The 17,767-nt window shown below is 36.8% G+C and overlaps 1 protein-coding gene across 1 annotated transcript in view; it reads left to right on the top strand.

Moving 5' to 3' along the window:
- The window catches only part of CCDC178 (coiled-coil domain containing 178), a 301,909-nt gene that overhangs the window by 161,867 nt on the left and 122,275 nt on the right, over positions 1–17,767 (top strand). Inside the window, exon 17 of the mRNA XM_040984659.1 lies at positions 12,515–12,664. Coding sequence (XP_040840593.1) covers positions 12,515–12,664 — 150 coding nt within the window. The remainder of the gene's footprint in view (positions 1–12,514; positions 12,665–17,767) is intronic.

Genomic DNA, 17,767 nt, shown 5'->3' with positions numbered 1-17,767 from the left:
GATTTCTGTTACTCTTCCAAGGAAAACCTACAAGTAAACTGAAATACAATACAGGGAGATTATACAGTAAAATGCTTTTGCAAACTAGGATTTTAAAAACCGGAAACCTTATTTTTCTCAGTCAAAATACAAGTGGGTAAATACTTATTTTTTTCTTGCTGTAAATATGAATTGTGAAGTGTTCCTCTACAGAAACACACACACACACACACACACACACACACTCACACAGTGCTGCAATGGTATTCACATCCTCTATTCAGAAAAGTCCATTTGGCTGATTGAATACTCAGAAAAGTGAAAACCATTAGCAGTTAGTCAGCCAACTTATCTGGAAAGGTACCTCTTAGCTTATGAAAGCATGAGTGCAATGCCCTTTTGTTAATCTGTAATTCAACTATGTTTGCAGAGCTTCTGCTATCTACCAACCATAAGGACAACAAGATCATGTCTCACAAAATGTACAGGTAGTCACAGAAGCCAATAGGATTATGTTAACTGTGATGAAACATTGCAATTTCAATTTGTTAGGCATACTACAGTATTATGAGTATGTCTCATCTACTGTCATTTTTTCAGGAAAAGTTGATGCTGCTATTTACATATCTTACCACCCACCAATGTAACTGCACAAAATTTACTGTCACTCAATTTATATTTACTTCTTAACAAATACCTTGCCATCTTCATAAATGCCAATTTAATTGCTTCTATGTCTTATAACTTTCCTAAGAAGATACATACCAATTTGTTCTGTTTCTTTTTCAGTCACTAGTTCTCATTTCAGTCAAAAGACTAAATAAAAATAGTACTTGCATATGTCTATATATAAAAATGTAATCGTATTTATTATACATTCAACTTTAAACGTGTTTCATTCATACTTTTACATTTCTCTGTTAGACTGTAATGTCATATTGATATAGAAGAATAATGATCTCTAACATTTCCAGGTAGACTAAAAATCTTCAGTTCGATCTATTTATTACCTCAACCATCCAAATTAGTGCCTGGCCAATGTCAAAAAAAGAGGCAATCATACAATGACTTGCATGATCAATATCACTCCCCCTTCCTACCATTGCACTAGATTTTCATGAAATGCTTTATTTTCAAGGGCAAAATTAGCATATTATTCAGTATTTTCCAGATACTTTTTTTTTTAAAGATTTATTTTTATTATTTTTTCATTGGAAAGGCGGATATACAGAGAGGAGAGACAGAGAGGAAGATCTTCCGTCCGATGATTCACTCCCCAAGTGAGCGCAACGGGCCGATACTATGCCGATCCAAAGCCAGGAGCCTCTTCCGGGTCTCCCACGCGGGTGCAGGGTCCCAAAGCTTTGGGCCGTCCTCGACTGCTTTCCCAGGCCACAGGCAGGGAGCTGGAAGGGAAGCGGGGCTGCCGGGATTAGAACCGGCGCCCATATGGGATCCCGGGCGTGCAAGGCGAGGACCTTTAACCACTTGCGCCACCGCGCCGGGCCCTTTTCCAGATACTTTTAACAATTTTATATATCAATTTCCAAACCATGCTGTACAAAGGAATATGAAACTTGGGAAAAAGAAGTAAAGAAATGATGGGAAAGGACAATGATGTCTCCAGGAAATGGTAAGATAAAACAGAGGACTCTAGATAGGTGCATAGTTTGTACCTGGAAGGATATTAAAGGTGAAGCAAGAGGGGAAAAAAACCAGGAAATGTAAGTGAAAATAAATCAGAAACTGAAGAAAGGCAATGATGAAAGAAAAAGAGGGCAGAAACAGTCATAAATTTGGTAGCTAATTAAAATGAAGAATTTTTGTTGTTCTGGCCATGAATGGTCGCTAGAACAGATCATATGGTCATGATCCCAAGGGAACCTATTGTTGCAGAACAAGAGTCCTTTATTTTACCCTACTTCAGAAGTTTTATAGGTTATCTTAATGCCATGTAACAGTGAGGTGCTTGCATCCACTAAATCATTTGAACAGAGTATAGTGTCACTTTGATCACATGTACTTATGTATAATCTATATATAAACTCTTGTTTCCTCTTTCCTTTGTTCCTAAGCCTAGTTTTTATCCTATTGCCTTATGGTACTGCCCCCCAAAACTGTCATATTTTTGGCCGTTTCTGTCTTGTTCAGTAACCCCTGCATTTAAGGGCACTTGATGTCACTATAATATATTTCAAATACATTTCATCTAATCACCCTTCTAATCACTGCCTTGTATGGCAGAAGGCAACCATATTTAACTCGGCTGTTCCATAAATAAATTTGGCCTGAAAACAAATCAAACTTAACCTTGACAACCGTCTGGGTTACCCGAATTCTAACCCGAATTCTAAGAGTAGGTCCATCATGAGCAGATCATTAGTTTCTATGTAGAAAGTTTGTATATACAAAGCTTAGATGATTCATAAATATTGAAAGAATGCACAGGGTAAATGTATTGGGGTGTTATTGATGGTTCCTTAAGAGTTCAGCAAACATTCTCCAATTGAGTCCCCTGTACTGAGTAATAAACAGCTCACAAATATCTCACTCTAAGAACTTGGCAACCCATTCAAGCTTTAGTTGATTGGATGTCTTGGCTTAGAGCAAACCTCTGCTGAATTTTTTTTAAATGCTCTGTGGTTGTTTTATTTATATGTTGGCATAAGCACAGTCTGTGTGCTTCTAGAATTAGAGGTCTAAATGAAAATTTGGTTGCTTACAGTACTAATATATTCACAAGCTAGAGCAATGACTCCATGAACTCTGTAGAAAAATGGACAGTAGAAAAATGGTTTGGATCCTGAAGTCTATTTTGTATCTATGGCAACTGTGTAACTCTGTCACTCTAGATCCAAAGCAGTCATAAGTAATACATGAACAAACAGGAGTGATGGTGTTTCAATAAAATCTATATAAGTAGACAGTGGGTTGGATCTGACTGGGGAGCTACAGTTTTCTGATCTCCAGCCAGGAAAAAATCCATTCTGGAATTCTGGGATTATTATTTTAGAGAGTAAATATATCCCAAGTGCAGTCCTTGCATTACCTGAAGGGGACTGATTTCAAGACCTCAGTAGTCAGCAATGTTCACAGATCTCAATTCCCTCACATAAAATGGGATCATATTGCTACCTAATCTACACATATGATCCAAATGCTTTCAGTCATCTCTAGATACCTTATAATAATTAAAATCTCATATAAAGAGACCACAACAAGCTTTTGGAAAACATTTTGTTATGAGACAAAACACCTATGTAAAGATTTTTAAAATGTTTTTCTGTAAAATAAACAGCTTTCAATTTCATTTTTCATGGATTTGTTGAAGCGCTCTGTGTGGTATGACTCCTATGAAAGTAGTAATTTAACTCTAACGCTTAGGAAATTGTGACAACAAAAGTCCACATATTTAGGAAACATAATTTTTTCCAAACATTTTTAATCCACAGCTGGTTGAATCCTGTGTACATGGAAACTGTGGATATGAACTGTTGATTGTATCTTCAGAAAATTGGCTTAAGTACTTTAGGTCTTATCACTGCCTGAAATACTTCGCAAAACATGCACTGTGCTCCAAGGTGAGCAAGTCCATCAGATGGACAATCACAATAATAGTAATAAATCTGTCCTGAGGATGTTGTTGTGTAGCAAGTTATTTACTATACTACTTATTCCTGGTACATTTGAGTCAACAGATCCAAAACCCTATGCTACACAGGTGCTGGGAACTGGGCATTAGTTAACAATCTATACCTGCCTCCTTTCCCCCGCTCCTTTCTTTTGATATTAGAGATATTTTCCCTCAATATCCAGTCTGTTCTGAAAGACTGATAAGTCTTTAGGGTACTCAGAGCATCCATTCATATCAATATAAAATGTCAAGCTCCCCGTAACTAAGCTCAAACATTCAGAATTGAGGTAGATCTAAAAATGGTGTTTTACTGAAGTCAGCTAATCAAAACCTTGTTGCTGCTCTTTTCATGTGCAGTCTTGGACAAAAATTAACTTCTTTGTCCTCTTTTCTCATTGTCAATGTAGGAACTTTATAAAAATTTCTATTCATCTATAACTTGCACCAAATATTTGATGCTGTCTTTGGGGAGAAAGATGAGTGGATCTGAATATGAGCTTTAATTTTCTACCTTGTATATCCATCAGTGGTTTTTCCATATAATATAATCATAAATGATTTTCTAACATAGGTTTTTTTTTTCAAAGAATGCTTAAGTTCCATTATGAAATAGATTAAAAATGGCATTGACATTAAATAATAAAACATTTGTAAAATGAAACATTTCCTGTAAATCTGATTTCAGGCTATCCTACATTAATGTCCAGCAAAAAATAGCTATATTTTAATTCTTCAAAGAGTTTATTCCATTTTTGCTATAATATATCCCTGGAATCTTAGGTCAGTTTTTACTCTTTGGAACAAAGTTTCTGGGTACTGTTCTTATGGTTTCTGCATTAATATAGTACATTATTACTTTATGATAAAGTTAGTTGATAATTCTCTAACTCTTTTTGCTGATGACCTTTTAAAGCTGCATAATTAGAATAAGTTGTGGTTATTGTATTGGAATCTGTATCCCATGGGCCAACAAGGCAGCACATTAATTCTCTGCATCACCCACTCGATGTGCAGTGCCATCAGCACAAAGATATTATTCTTTGTAATTACATAAAGAAAGGGTCTATTTAGTGTTAACTGACCTTTCTGTGACTGATCAGCCTTTTCCACCAGTGAAGTAGAAATGTATATCATTAAAATGTGAGTAAATAGGAAACCTTTCTAAATCTTAAACTATTCATATCAAGAGGACATACATGGAAAGAAAATGGTTGTACAGTCTTTCACTTGATATCATGAACAGAGTAGCAGAACATTTGGAACTATTGACTTAAGATGTAATTAAATTACAGCAATGCATAGGAATATTTAACAAACTAATAAGATGCAAATATACTTGTATTTTATTATCTTAAACTATATCCAAGGAAAACATTACTAATATTAAAAATATTTCTATGATTGAAATGGGAAGTTTGTTTAATAACACACATAGGAAAATTACTCTTATTGTGACTATAGCCAAAGACAAATCATGTATCAGGGATAATTCTAAACATTACTATCTATTTTATGAAATGTAATCATTTAAATCTTGTACTTTATACATTGAAGACATACTTTTGATAGCATCAATTTTTTTTAGCATTCTGATTATGTATTTTTTCAGTGAGCATTTATAAAAAAATATAAAGATGTAATTATGAAAGAGAGAAAGTTGAGAAGGAAAGAGCAAGAGAACTTCCATTCTGCTGGTTCCGTACACAAATGGCCACAAGGTGCAAACTGGGCTAGGCTGAAACCAGAAAATTCATCTGGATGTTTCACATGGGTGGCAGGGACCCAACCACTTGAACAATCTTCTGTTGCTTTCCCAAGGTACTAACAGGTAGCCAGATTGGGAGTAGAGCAGCTGGGCCATGCGCAGTGCCCTTCGGGGATGCTGGCATCCCAGAAAACAGATTAACCCTCTATCCTACAGTATAGACCTCTATACAAAACACTTTTAAATTAGTATAGTATTATATTGAAGAAAACAGAACCAAGTGGAAATTTCATGGCTAATCTGCATATCATTTGTGTGGAATTTTCTTAGTCACTTTTAGTTACAGAATGAATACTACAGCCAAAATGGAAATAACTGTTCTTTTGAAACACACACCAACATTAAGCAAGTGCTGTTCAGTATTTTATAGGAACCTATATTTCTGAGCTAGATTTTTTCCCTCCCAAGACCACATATAGAGACTTGTGCCTGAAATAGCTGCATAAATCTGATATAAATGATATCTCAGCTACTATCAGGCTCTGGACACAGCCTCTCTGTTTTATTTACAGTGTATCTTTGTGAATGCAACAATTTCCTTATGTGATTGAAAATCCCTTCTCTCTGAAATTGTGCATTTTTTTCTTCTGCTATCAACAATTCCTGATCAAATATGTGCCATGATCAGGTCACAAAAAGGAACAAGAGATTCAAAGAATTCAGAAATTTTCAGCAAAATATCTTCTGAGTTCAGAAAGGTAATGCTGTAATGTCTACTAGCAAACTTCTGATAAACCAATGCAGTCACTATGTTTGTAACCCGGTCAGGGGAGCTAAGATAAGGCATCCTGTACCTGTAGATGAGTAGGAAGGGCTAAAGGGGGAAGGGCTAAAGAAGGCCTTGCCCTGTGCTCTTGGTGGGGGACTCTTGTCAGCTGGAACAGGACTGGCTTTTGTGTGGCAGTGCCATTTAGGAGCTGTTAGGTCTCCCTCAGTATGCAGCTGCTCCGTAATAGAGTAAATGGAGAGCATTTTGTCATGCATGATCATATGTAGAGTTTGAAGCATGTAACAGCCTTGGTTCAGAGGACTGTTTTGTCCATTTACAAATCAGGAATGTTCTTTTAAGAGTAATTATAGGAAAACTTGTGTTGGACAAGAGACTTGTTTCCATGGCAGCACAGACAAGGAAGTGGTTCCTACGAGAGTTAAAACCATTATTTGCTCCTCTGAGGCTTCAGGATATCGACACATATCATTCTTGCAAACTCACTCCTTGGAAACACAGGGGAGAACCCTTGCTTTCTGTAGTAATTGTTGTATGGATTTTGTGGAAACAGCAATATTAAGATGCCTCTATGTCAACAGTAGGTGATATACCTAGTACACATTTTCTGCATATCCTCTCTAATGTTAGAGAATTAGCATGTCTTTTAAGCATTTTTATGCTGTCATGCTAATGCCTGTGAATCTTAGTACTCATGCATGCTATAATGACATCAAATTATCAGGCACAGATGTGAGAAAGGCCTAGGTGATGACCATGGCGTTTAGTTTTATGGGATCGGTGGTATAATCCAGGGTGACATGCTGCTGAAACACTGGTGCTTGAACTAAGCATTAGTTACCATTCCATGTGACACTTGATTGTTAAGTCAAGGGATCTTTTAGTCTTTAATTAATTAGTAATGGCAATCTACTAGTTCTAAAGAGGTCAAGAAAGCATTTCTCTTGACTCTATGACCCTGCTGTATTTGTTCTCATGCATACTGGCCCATGTGACAGAAAAGCTCTGACTTCTGCAAAGTAAAATGACTCGTAGGATTCAGGTCACTGGTCATTTCTTCAATGAAGCCCTTTCTGATCCTGCCTCTCCACCTTAGAGAATCGATCCCACCGTATATTGAATAGACTTACTTTCACTGCTTCCTGCTCCCATTCTGGCCTGTGATTCTTGGTACACAGAAATTGCATCTTCCCCTTTCTTTTACCCCTGCCCCGCCCCCCGGGGGGTTGGCCATCAAGCTAAACTTAACTTGGATTTGCAGAACAAATGATTGAACAAATGAACACATAAATGAAGAGCTGCATGTGAGGATGCTCTGGAGTAAAATTGATCAATAAATACCAGCAATACAAGTTTTGTTTTCTGGTGGTTCTGGCAGGAAATCGATTTTCTTGCAATCATGGGACTACGATGAGTGTGGAGCAGACTAAAGAGCAGATACATGGCAAAAACAGCCAGCCCCACCCTGGTACAATGCAAGGTATCAAGGAGCTGTCAGGAATAGCAATTAATAACCAAGAATCGGGAGATGACAGATCATCAGGAGATCAGCTGAGACAGCAGCAGATAATTACATCAAGACAGGAGTGTTAGGATTACAACTAGGTCAGAAGGTGACAACTGCCTTATAATGAATATTTGGAAGAAGGGTCTGCCCTTCTGCCTGGTGAACTGGACCCAAATGCCTACATTAAGAAAAATTGAGTACAAATAAGTGACTCATCACTGAAAACTTAATCATAGACTTCTGTGATGACTATTAACAATAAGATTTGTGATAAATTACATAGATGTTCTGACATCACAAATATTTTAATCATACCTTCCTCTCTACAATGTGTTCATCAAATTTTTTAAGCTGCAATTTCATTTGCTATTAAATTTTGAAAAACAAGTTCACATGGATTTAAGCTCTTTCCATGATAAGAGTCTCTCCTTAGACCTCCACATGTCTCAATAGATAACTACTTCTCACATCCAAACCTAGATCAGAACTGTGTAGGCCTCAGCTGAGAAGAGCCAGGTGCTGGCCTTACCAGTGTGTGCATACAGCTTCATAATCTTTTAGAATATGGAATGATTAGGCCCAGTGTGATGGCTCAGTCATTAAATACTCACCTTGCGAGCCTTTGGGATCCCCTGTGGGTGTCAGTTCATATCCCAATTGCTCTACTGCCTATCCAGCTTCTTGCTTGTGGTCTGGGAAGGCAATGGAGGATGGTCCAAAGTCTTGGGACCCTGCACCCATGTGGAAGACCTGAAGGAAGCTCCTGGCTCTTGGCTTCAGATCAGGTTGGCTCTGGCTGTTGTGGCAAACTTGGAGGGTGAGCCAGTAGACAGAGGATCTGCCTCTGGGTCTCTCCTTCTCTCTGTGGCTTTGCCTTTCCAATAAAAATAAATAAACCCTTAAGAAAAGCAAAAACAATATGGAACTATATAGATGAAAAAAAAACTTAGTAGGCTTATAATACGAACCCAGTATGTCCATTATTGACATACAATACAGAGTAGTGTATAAGGAGTCTCCTCTAGCAACCCATTTATCTATGCTAGCAAGGATTGAGTTAGCCAAATGATATAAGGCAGTTTGTTTGTGGAAATGATCTTAGAACAAGGGGAAATCAATAATTTGACTTGATTGTTAAGCGTTGTAGGGATTATGAAGATGGTATTACCTAGTGTTTAAGAAGTAAGAATTCAGAAATGGAAAGGATATGGTGGGATCTGGGACCTGTTGGCCTGGATACAAAGCACAGTTCCTGCCCTTAAGAGTTACTAAACTTTGGATAGATATGTGGTGTTTCAGTTCCTATGATTAGAATAATAAACCATCCCACACTTCATTAGATAAAATAGTTGTAATGATCATGATTCCATGTGTCAGAACCTTGGGCAGGACACGTAAGGGTAGATTGTGTCTGACACCTTCAGGACTATCAGCTGAATGATGTGAAAGTTAAGGTCTTAATTCATTGTCAGCTGATTCATTCAATTACAGTTCTGTTCACTGAGATTTGATTTTCAAAATAAACTTATGATCTAAGAATCATTTTCAATGTGATGTACGTGCAAGCTTGTGTAATTGTTAACATACTAGTGTGGTATACTTCTCACATGTAAATGCAAAGATCCCCTTTTATTAATATATTAGTTCAATATGCTAGTATTTGCCATAAATCTTACATATGGCCTCATAGGTGTATAGGTGTATCTTGGTGGTTTGTTTCAAAAGTGAATTCCCCTTTCCCTTCAGAGAATGTCAGACAGAAGCTGAGATGCTGTGCGGTTTGTAAGCTAGCCTGGTAAATCACAACACCACTCATACCATACAGCCCACAGTCTTAAGATGAAGGAAGGAAGAAATAGATTGCATTTGCAGTAGGGAGAATTTTGAATAACCATGTGAGACTGAAACTACTGCTGGAGCTATTTTTGGAAGATGCAATTTGACTCACCTGACATACTTTTGTCTTTCCTTCTTTCTCTATAAAATAACAGTAATATAACATTTCAGGCAGTTCTTACCAGGAAAAAATTCAGTAAATGTTGTCATCTTGGAACAGTTCCTGGTTCTAAAAAGTAACCTCTAATATTGAGAGCTACTCCTTAATCATTTCCTTTTCAAGCTAGTACAACACAATGGAATTAGTACTAGGGTGAGTGCAGAACTAGGGATCTTCATGTGCCTTAATTTTTCAATATTTTTGCTGATGGAGGTCCTTCTTTTGTTCGGTTTTTAAGAAATTGTTCCAGTGGGCCCGGCGCGGTGGCACAGTGGTTAAGGTCCTTGCCTTGCACGCCCGGGATCCCAGATGGGCGCCAGTTCTATCCCGGCCAGTCCCACTTCCCATCCAGCTCTCTGCCTGTGGCCCGGGAAAGCAGCCGAGGACAGCCCAAGGGTTTGGGACCCTGCACCCGCGTGGGAGACCCGGAAGAGGCTCCTGGCTTCGGATTGGCATAGTATCGGCCATTGCGCTCACTTGGGGAGTGAATCATCAGAGGGAAGATCTTCCTCTCTGTCTCTCCTCTCTGTATATCTGCCTTTCCAATAAAAAAATAATAAGAATAAATCTTTTAAAAAAATAAAAAAAAAAGAAATTGTGTCTCAACTCCTCTTGCTTGCATCTAACATAGTAACCCACAAAATACAATTTCAAAGGTATTGGGTGCCTTTGAAAGTCAATGATGAACCTTAGATCAAGAACTACTGCAAAGTGTGCAGGATGTTGTTAAAGTTGGAAGATATTGTGTAAATTTTCTTTATTATCAATCTTATTAACAGATAGTCTAGGATCAATAGGCAGTTATAGCTTCCATAGTTTATGTCACAGAAATTTTCAAATGGATGCTTCCAACATGTAAAATGACTATTTTAAGCTATAGAATATAAAATAAGAAATGCTATCATCTAAAAATTTTAAATATATGTATTTGAAATAAGCTATAGTATACATCAAACAAAACAAACACCAAAGCAAACACCAAAATTTTTGGAAGGGTTTTTAAAAATCCTTTTAGTTACCTTCTGAGACTTGAAAAAAAAAAGTAGTTGGCTGTTAGGCTACCTTATATGCCAGTTGTACTTATATTTCATCAAACAACTCAAAATTATTCCAATTCCTGCCCCTAGCAAAACAATTTTCAGAATTCCAACTCAACCACTTGGGGTTGGCTTTTAATATTAGTGTTAAGATATTAAAAAACAAAAACATTGTCATCTTTTTGAAAAGTGTTTCCAGCAAAAGGACGTACACACAGTATAGAACATTTTCTTTTTAACAAATGTAATTCTGTGGATTTTAGAAACTTCTGTCCAGTAAATTAGCCAAAAGTTTTAAATTATTGTGCCAGGACTAGACAAGGGCATCTAAAACAGTACTGAGTTTATCATTTCAGTTTTATGAAGAACAGCTATGACACATTATTAATCACTAAGGATCGATAAGGATACCACGCTTTCAGGAGAAATATGTTTGCTGCCCTTAATAATTCTTCAAGTGCTCAAATACAGAAATATTTGTATGACTACTTTTCTGCTGAATTACATTTCCTGTATACACATTGCCATATCAAAATATATATTTTTAGCAACTTAAACTAAAAATGCATGTTTTTCAGGAGACATTATTTGCTTCCCAATAGTTATTTTGGTTACATTATCATCTTTATCACAATTAATCCATACTTGTTTTTGAAAACTTTCATCATTACACCTAAAATATATTGAATGAATCTTTTTTGTTTACAATAAATTCGCACATGAAGAATTTCTAGTATTAATATGTTTGCACATATTCATAGCTGTTGATAAATTCCCTGTTTTTCTTTAAATAATAGACAGTCTTACATAAAAGAATTATACAATGAATCAGGAGCAAAATGGAAGGCTTGCATCTAAATTCATAACGTGGGCACTGACATGTGTTTTGCACAACAGTTAAGACATCAGTTGGGGTAGCTGGAAACTACAGTACAGTTTCCAGCCTAGGAGAAAGCAGGTGATGGTTCAAGTGCATGGTTTCTTAACACTCACATTGAAGATTTAGATCGAACTTATAGCTCCAGGCTTCATGTTGGCCAGCCTAATCACTACGGGCCTTTGGAGAGCAAACCAATGGAAGAGAAGGATCTCTCTCTCTCTCTCTCTCTCTCTCTCTCTCTCTCTCTCTCACTTGCTCGCTCTTACTTTCTCCCTCCAAATTCAGAAATAAATATATTTTCAAAAGTTAAATGATATTATAAATAATCCCCAATTTTCTGATGAGAAATGATACGAATTTATTTTCCAAGTAATTTCTACTCTATTAATGTCTGTTGCTTTTAATCATGGACGAAGGTGGTGCAGTATGCTCAGGGAAGTAGATCTACCTTTAGCATAGCTAAAATAGGTCAATATCAAATAAAGCCTAGGGTGGTGGTCTAAATGACATCACTATGGTGTGACTTTCAATTTCTCCCCCTCTGTGTTTTGACAGTTTTCTGTGAGCCAATGCTCTGAAACCCTTGCAGATCAAATTTTAGTCTATCTTCCTTTAGTTTGAGTACCAGAGTAAAAGGAAAGGGAAAAGAGGCGAGAGGCTGGACGTTGACCTCCTCAGTACTGGGTAGCAGTTCCCAAGACTTCCAGGACCTGATGGAGGAAACCTCAAGAAAAGGACAGTGGATAAACATAGACAAGATGTCAGACAAGCTCTGCTGATTCACACACCAGGGCTCAAAAGAAAAAGTCTGCCTGGAGATAGTTCTCATGTTTAAGGAGGATATTGGTGTCTGTTTATTTCTTTTTTTTTTTTTGTGAGGTTTTTTTTTTTTTGTACAATATATAGCAAAATACATGAAGATGATTCAAGTGATAAGCATTGCTAAATGAATGAAAATTATCTTAACTATACATCTATTTATCTTACAGAAAATGCAAGAGAAGTTACTAGTGGAAAATCTATGTTTAGCTCAAGAGTATCAACATATGCAGAAGGTTTTCTTGAAAGAAAAGGACAATTATCTCTGCAGATATGATAAGCAGCTCTCACTTGATGCCTCACTTCGGGATAAGAAACAGGTACTGATTTCTCTACTTTTTTTTTTTTTTTTTTTTTAAAGATTTATTTTTTATTAGAAAGGCGGATATACAGAGAGGAGAGACAGAGAGGAAGATCTTCCCTCCGATGATTCACTCCCCAAGTGAGCGCAACGGGCCGATACTATGCCGATCCGAAGCCAGGAGCCTCTTCCGGGTCTCCCACGCGGGTGCAGGGTCCCAAAGCTTTGGGCCGTCCTCGACTGCTTTCCCAGGCCACAGGCAGGGAGCTGGAAGGGAAGCGGGGCTGCCGGGATTAGAACCGGTGCCCATATGGGATCCCGGGCGTGCTAGGCGAGGACTTAACCACTTGCGCCACCGCGCCCGGCCCTGATTTCTCTACTTTTAAGAATAAAGATTTAAATAATGTATTGTCACAGTAAAATATAGTTGGGAATTTTCAATCTGGTGGTGGTTCTTATAAAACAAAATGGAGTGTTTTCTATTGTAAAAAGCTTTGGTGTATATTCATTTCAATCTTTTCAAATTGAATTTGAAGCAATATCCAAGACATAAAAACCATACTTTATAATCTACCATTTCATATAAATTTACGTAATGTGACCATGAATCCCAAATTGTTTTTTGTTTGTCTCTAGATTTACATACATTCTCATAGACTTCTAATATCAATAGTCAATGTTGTTGAATTTTCCTGAAAAGTCTCTAAGTCTCTGGGCTCCAGCTTTTGCTGCTGTAGTTCTGAGTGCAGTTTTAAATTAAACCTCAGGAGTAGCAGTTACTCTGTAACTGTTGGCAGTTGGGGAAATCCTAAATACGTTCTGTAAAATCATCTATAATGGTAGAAGTGAAAAGGTAAAGCACACCACATGTTATGAAACCCAAAGCATTCATAGTCTACAATCTGCAGACATTTAGCAACAAGTGAGTTATTTTCCTTTGAACATTTGTCCTCTAGATTCAAAATTTCAGAAAAGGGAGGCAAGCCTATCTTTATAATTTGTCTAGTTCTGAGGAAGCATTTCCCCACTAAGAGATCTGTTCTTTTCTTGGTCGTGTGATAAATTATAATTTGGAATTCCGGTTTTCACTTGGCCCTCGTTCTTGTGGGATTTGGGAAAGGCAGGAAGCTGAGATGTGGGTGTAAGCTCTACAAATCACTGGCTTGGTGACTGATGGCAGCAAATCGTCTACCCTCTCCCTTCTCGTTTTTTCAGGTGTAAGATAAGATTTAGTTCACAGGGCAAATGATGAGGATTAAAGTAGAGACTTCTGTAAATTAAGTTATTCCTTAGATAAAGCAATGTTATTACAGGGATAAGCAACAATTACACTCGCTGAGTATATGCTGCTTGGTCCATGCTTCTCATTCATCTGCTCTCAGAAGAGTTTAAACATCCATGAATGCTGGGGAGAATGCATGTGCTTTTCATATTGAAATGGTATCCAGACAAAAGTGTCACAGCCAATTATTCTGTATGGGAAAGCATGGATCATCTAAATAGCTAACCAAATCTTAGTGTCCTCAAACCACTGTGCAAGATTTAAAAGAAGTATGTCTATAAATGTAGAGTGTGTTTATTTGTTCAGTTGCTTCATGCATTTGACATTGATACTGAGGTTAAGTGTATTCTGTTGCCAGTAACCAAAGAGAATCAATGGCGTTTACTGCATTTTATGAGCAGAAGAAAAACAAAAATAAACTGTATGTGCACTTGTTACAGTTTACACAGAATTTTTAGCGGCAAATGACACATATTATAGATGCCCACATAAATAGCGGTTTATCCCTTTGAAGGGAGAATGCTTAGTATCAAATTTCATAGGAAGAACAAAATGGTCTTGATTTCAGTTCTGGAATAAAACAAATTCTTGATGCAGCAAGCCAGGATTGAGACGAATGGACAAGCAGACAGCGAAGAATGCTCGGAGACGGGGTTTATATTTGTGGCTCCACAAACGAATCACCTTTAGCACACCTGTTTCAGGGAAACTTTCAGAGATTTATTTGTACTTCCCCTCATTTTTCATTTCCATCCTTCAGCGATAGAGGTCATTAAGTGCAGGCTGCCCTTGTCAGTGTCATGTAGGATCAATTTGCTGCGATGGACAGAGAGGCCCTATTGATGCAGTTAAATCTGTCAGTGAGAAATCGTATGTCATTAGCGTCTAATGCACTGCTTACAGGATGGAATTTGGCCATCAAAAAATGAGAAAGCCCTCTAATATTTTAGTCCATTTCCTCAATTCCTCAATATTGCATCATTTCCCATTTTAGGCCTTTAGCCTGTTTAGTTTCGGTTTTACAAAATCACTGATTCCCTTGTTGAATCCCATCTTATAAAATCAATCTCATTTTTTGGAATTTGCATAGCCTTCTCTTGTTTTACATTAATTTCATTGCTTCTGAGTAGGAATTTTCTTTGAGCATGGTAAATGGTAATATTGTAATAATCGTGACTAGGGAACATTCTCTGCACAAATTGCATATTCTCAAACTTTCCATTTTTAGGTCAAAAGCAGCAAAGAGAGCCTATTGGGAATATCAAAATATTATCTACTTCTTTTATAAAATCTTACATACAGGCAACTGAAAGAATTTTATAGTATTACTCTCAGTGATAATAGTGTGCTTGATTTTATTTGTATTTTTTAATATTTTGTGCTGCTGAAATTGTCAGTGACAGGTATTTTTCCCTTATGAGGCAAAATCAGTATGCCAGATTTCTGTGTGTACTTCTAAATAAATACAAAATAAGTATCAATTTGTAAATATAAATTTAAGATTTCTCAGATATATCAAAATTTAAAATAGCACTAGAAATGAATGAAGGGGAAGAATGTGGAAAACACTTTGTGAGTATACACATTTTTATTTTCATAGCTTTCAAGGACATTTTATATATTTTCAAAAATATGCATACTTTGATGCAATCACCATGAGTTTGAATGTGACTTTAAATTCAAAGATAGGTAAGTTAAGCCAACATGCAAATGCTGATGTGCTCTGTTGGCTGAAAATAAGATCTCTTCCAAAACTGATCTAAATATATTTTGTAATTCTTTCGTAAATGATTTGTAGTGCTTAACCCTTGCCTTTTCAGTATTGTAATGCTTTCAAAGTAATGATAGATGCTATCGCAGAATCAACCAGCACTTACAATTAGGTCTGTGGATGAGGCCTGTGCTGTACAATTTGCCAAGATCATTTTTAATGCTCCTCAATCTTGGAAATTGTTTCATTATTATTTTCAACACCCCCATCCTGAATGAGATAACGGTGAAGTGTCTCTCAAAACAACCCCATAAAAAGACTGGATGACTTAGGATTATTATACTTGTAGATTTCTATATCCCACAAACTTCATAATCATGATACTACCTCTTAACTAGAACCTTAAACAAGTCACATGTCTCACCAGTTTTATAAGGCTTGAAAAAGAAATTGCATGTGAAATCTCCTGTGTCCAATTAAAAAATAACTGAATTTGCTTTTCTTTCATTTTCATTTTACAGTACAGTTCCATAGGCTCTCAGATGTCCCTGATTTCTGCCCATCATTGTAGGCATAGGTAATGGCAGAAATTCCAGCATCCTATTGTCAAGATATAGTTAAGTTTCATTGGGAGTCCATTTTTAATCTGACATCATTACTGTGGTAAAGTTCTTCATAAACAGTAATATGTCCATCATTGTGGGCGTAGACAAATGCAGTGTCCAGCATCCCATTGTCAAGATAAATTTAACAGTTTCATTGGGAGTTCATCTCTGATTTGGAAGTAGAGATGCATACTGCCTTGTATCCTCACATCTGGGTATGATAGTCTCCATTAGACAGTTACTATACATCCCCTTAAATGAAGAGTCACAAAACAAAATCAACAACAGGAAAAAAATAGAAATTTGCAACACCATGACCTTAAGTAACATGCTACTGAATGACTAATATGTCGCTGAAGAAAAGAAAAAAAATCGAGGACTTTTTTAAAGAAAATGATTCTACTATATGAACTATGATTTAGTGAAGAATTTAACATGAGAAACAATAATTTTGAAAAAAATGAAAATAAAAACATAAAAATCCATGAGATCTAGTTTCTGTGGATATATGTTGGTGAGCTGTGTCTCCTATAGGAAACAGATAATGAGTTTTTTGATCCAGTCTATTAATCTGTGATGTGTAATTGATGGGTTTAAGCTATTTACATTCAGGGTAAATATGAATAAGTGGTAATTTGGTCCTGTTGTTTTAGCAATGGGTTGTTCATTGTTTGAGTGAGTCTTCTGTTACTTTACTGGGAGGTTCTTCACGTTTGCCTTTGGTTTTGGTAGGTGCTATTTCTTTCTCTGTAGGTAGCCTAGCAACTAAAGTCCTTGCCTAACATGCACTGAGATCCCATATGGTTGCTGGTTCTAATCCCAACAGCCCTGCTTCCCATCCAGCTGCCTGCTTGTAGTCTGGGAAGGTGGTTGAGGATGGCCCAAGGCCATTGGACCCTGCACCCAGTTTTTTAAAAAAGAACATTTTAAAGTATGTTTTGTAATGTAGGTTGGAAGAAGCACATTTTATTTCATTTTCAAAGACAAAAGAAAGCTTTGTTGGGTATGTTTTTCTGGGCTGACATTTTTCTTTTCCTTTAGAATCTGTAATATATCACTCTGTTCTTTTCTGGCCTATAGAGTTTCCTGTGAGGGGTAAGCTGTGAGCCTAATTGCCATTCCTCTGTAGGTCAAATGATTTTTTTTCTCATGCACATTTAAGAATCTTTTCCTTATGTTCAATTGCAGATAGTTTGATTATCATGTTTTGCGATGAAGATCATTTTTGGTCAATCCTGTTAGGAGTTCTGTTCCCCTCCTGACTGATTTTTTTTCCTCAATTCTTTCTCCAGACTAGGGAATTTTTCATTTATTGTTTCATTAAATACAGCTTTAAACCCAGGTTCTTTTTCTGTACTTTCTGGAATGCCCATAACTTTCTGTGCGTTCTGGAAAATCCCATAACTCTTGCATTTGGCCTTTTATAATGTCTCTTGATTCTTGAATACTTCTTTTTAGTTTGACCCAGTTCTTCTTCCAGCTTTCTGATTGTTTTCCCATTGTGACAAGAAGTATCTTCCAAAT

This window comes from Ochotona curzoniae, unplaced genomic scaffold (assembly GCF_017591425.1).
Source record: "Ochotona curzoniae isolate NIBS_2020 unplaced genomic scaffold, NIBS_Ocur_1.0 contig_43, whole genome shotgun sequence".
NCBI lineage: Eukaryota > Metazoa > Chordata > Mammalia > Lagomorpha > Ochotonidae > Ochotona > Ochotona curzoniae.
The sequence above is the reverse complement of the archived record's forward strand: the minus strand, read 5'-3'. Positions and strand labels throughout refer to the sequence as shown.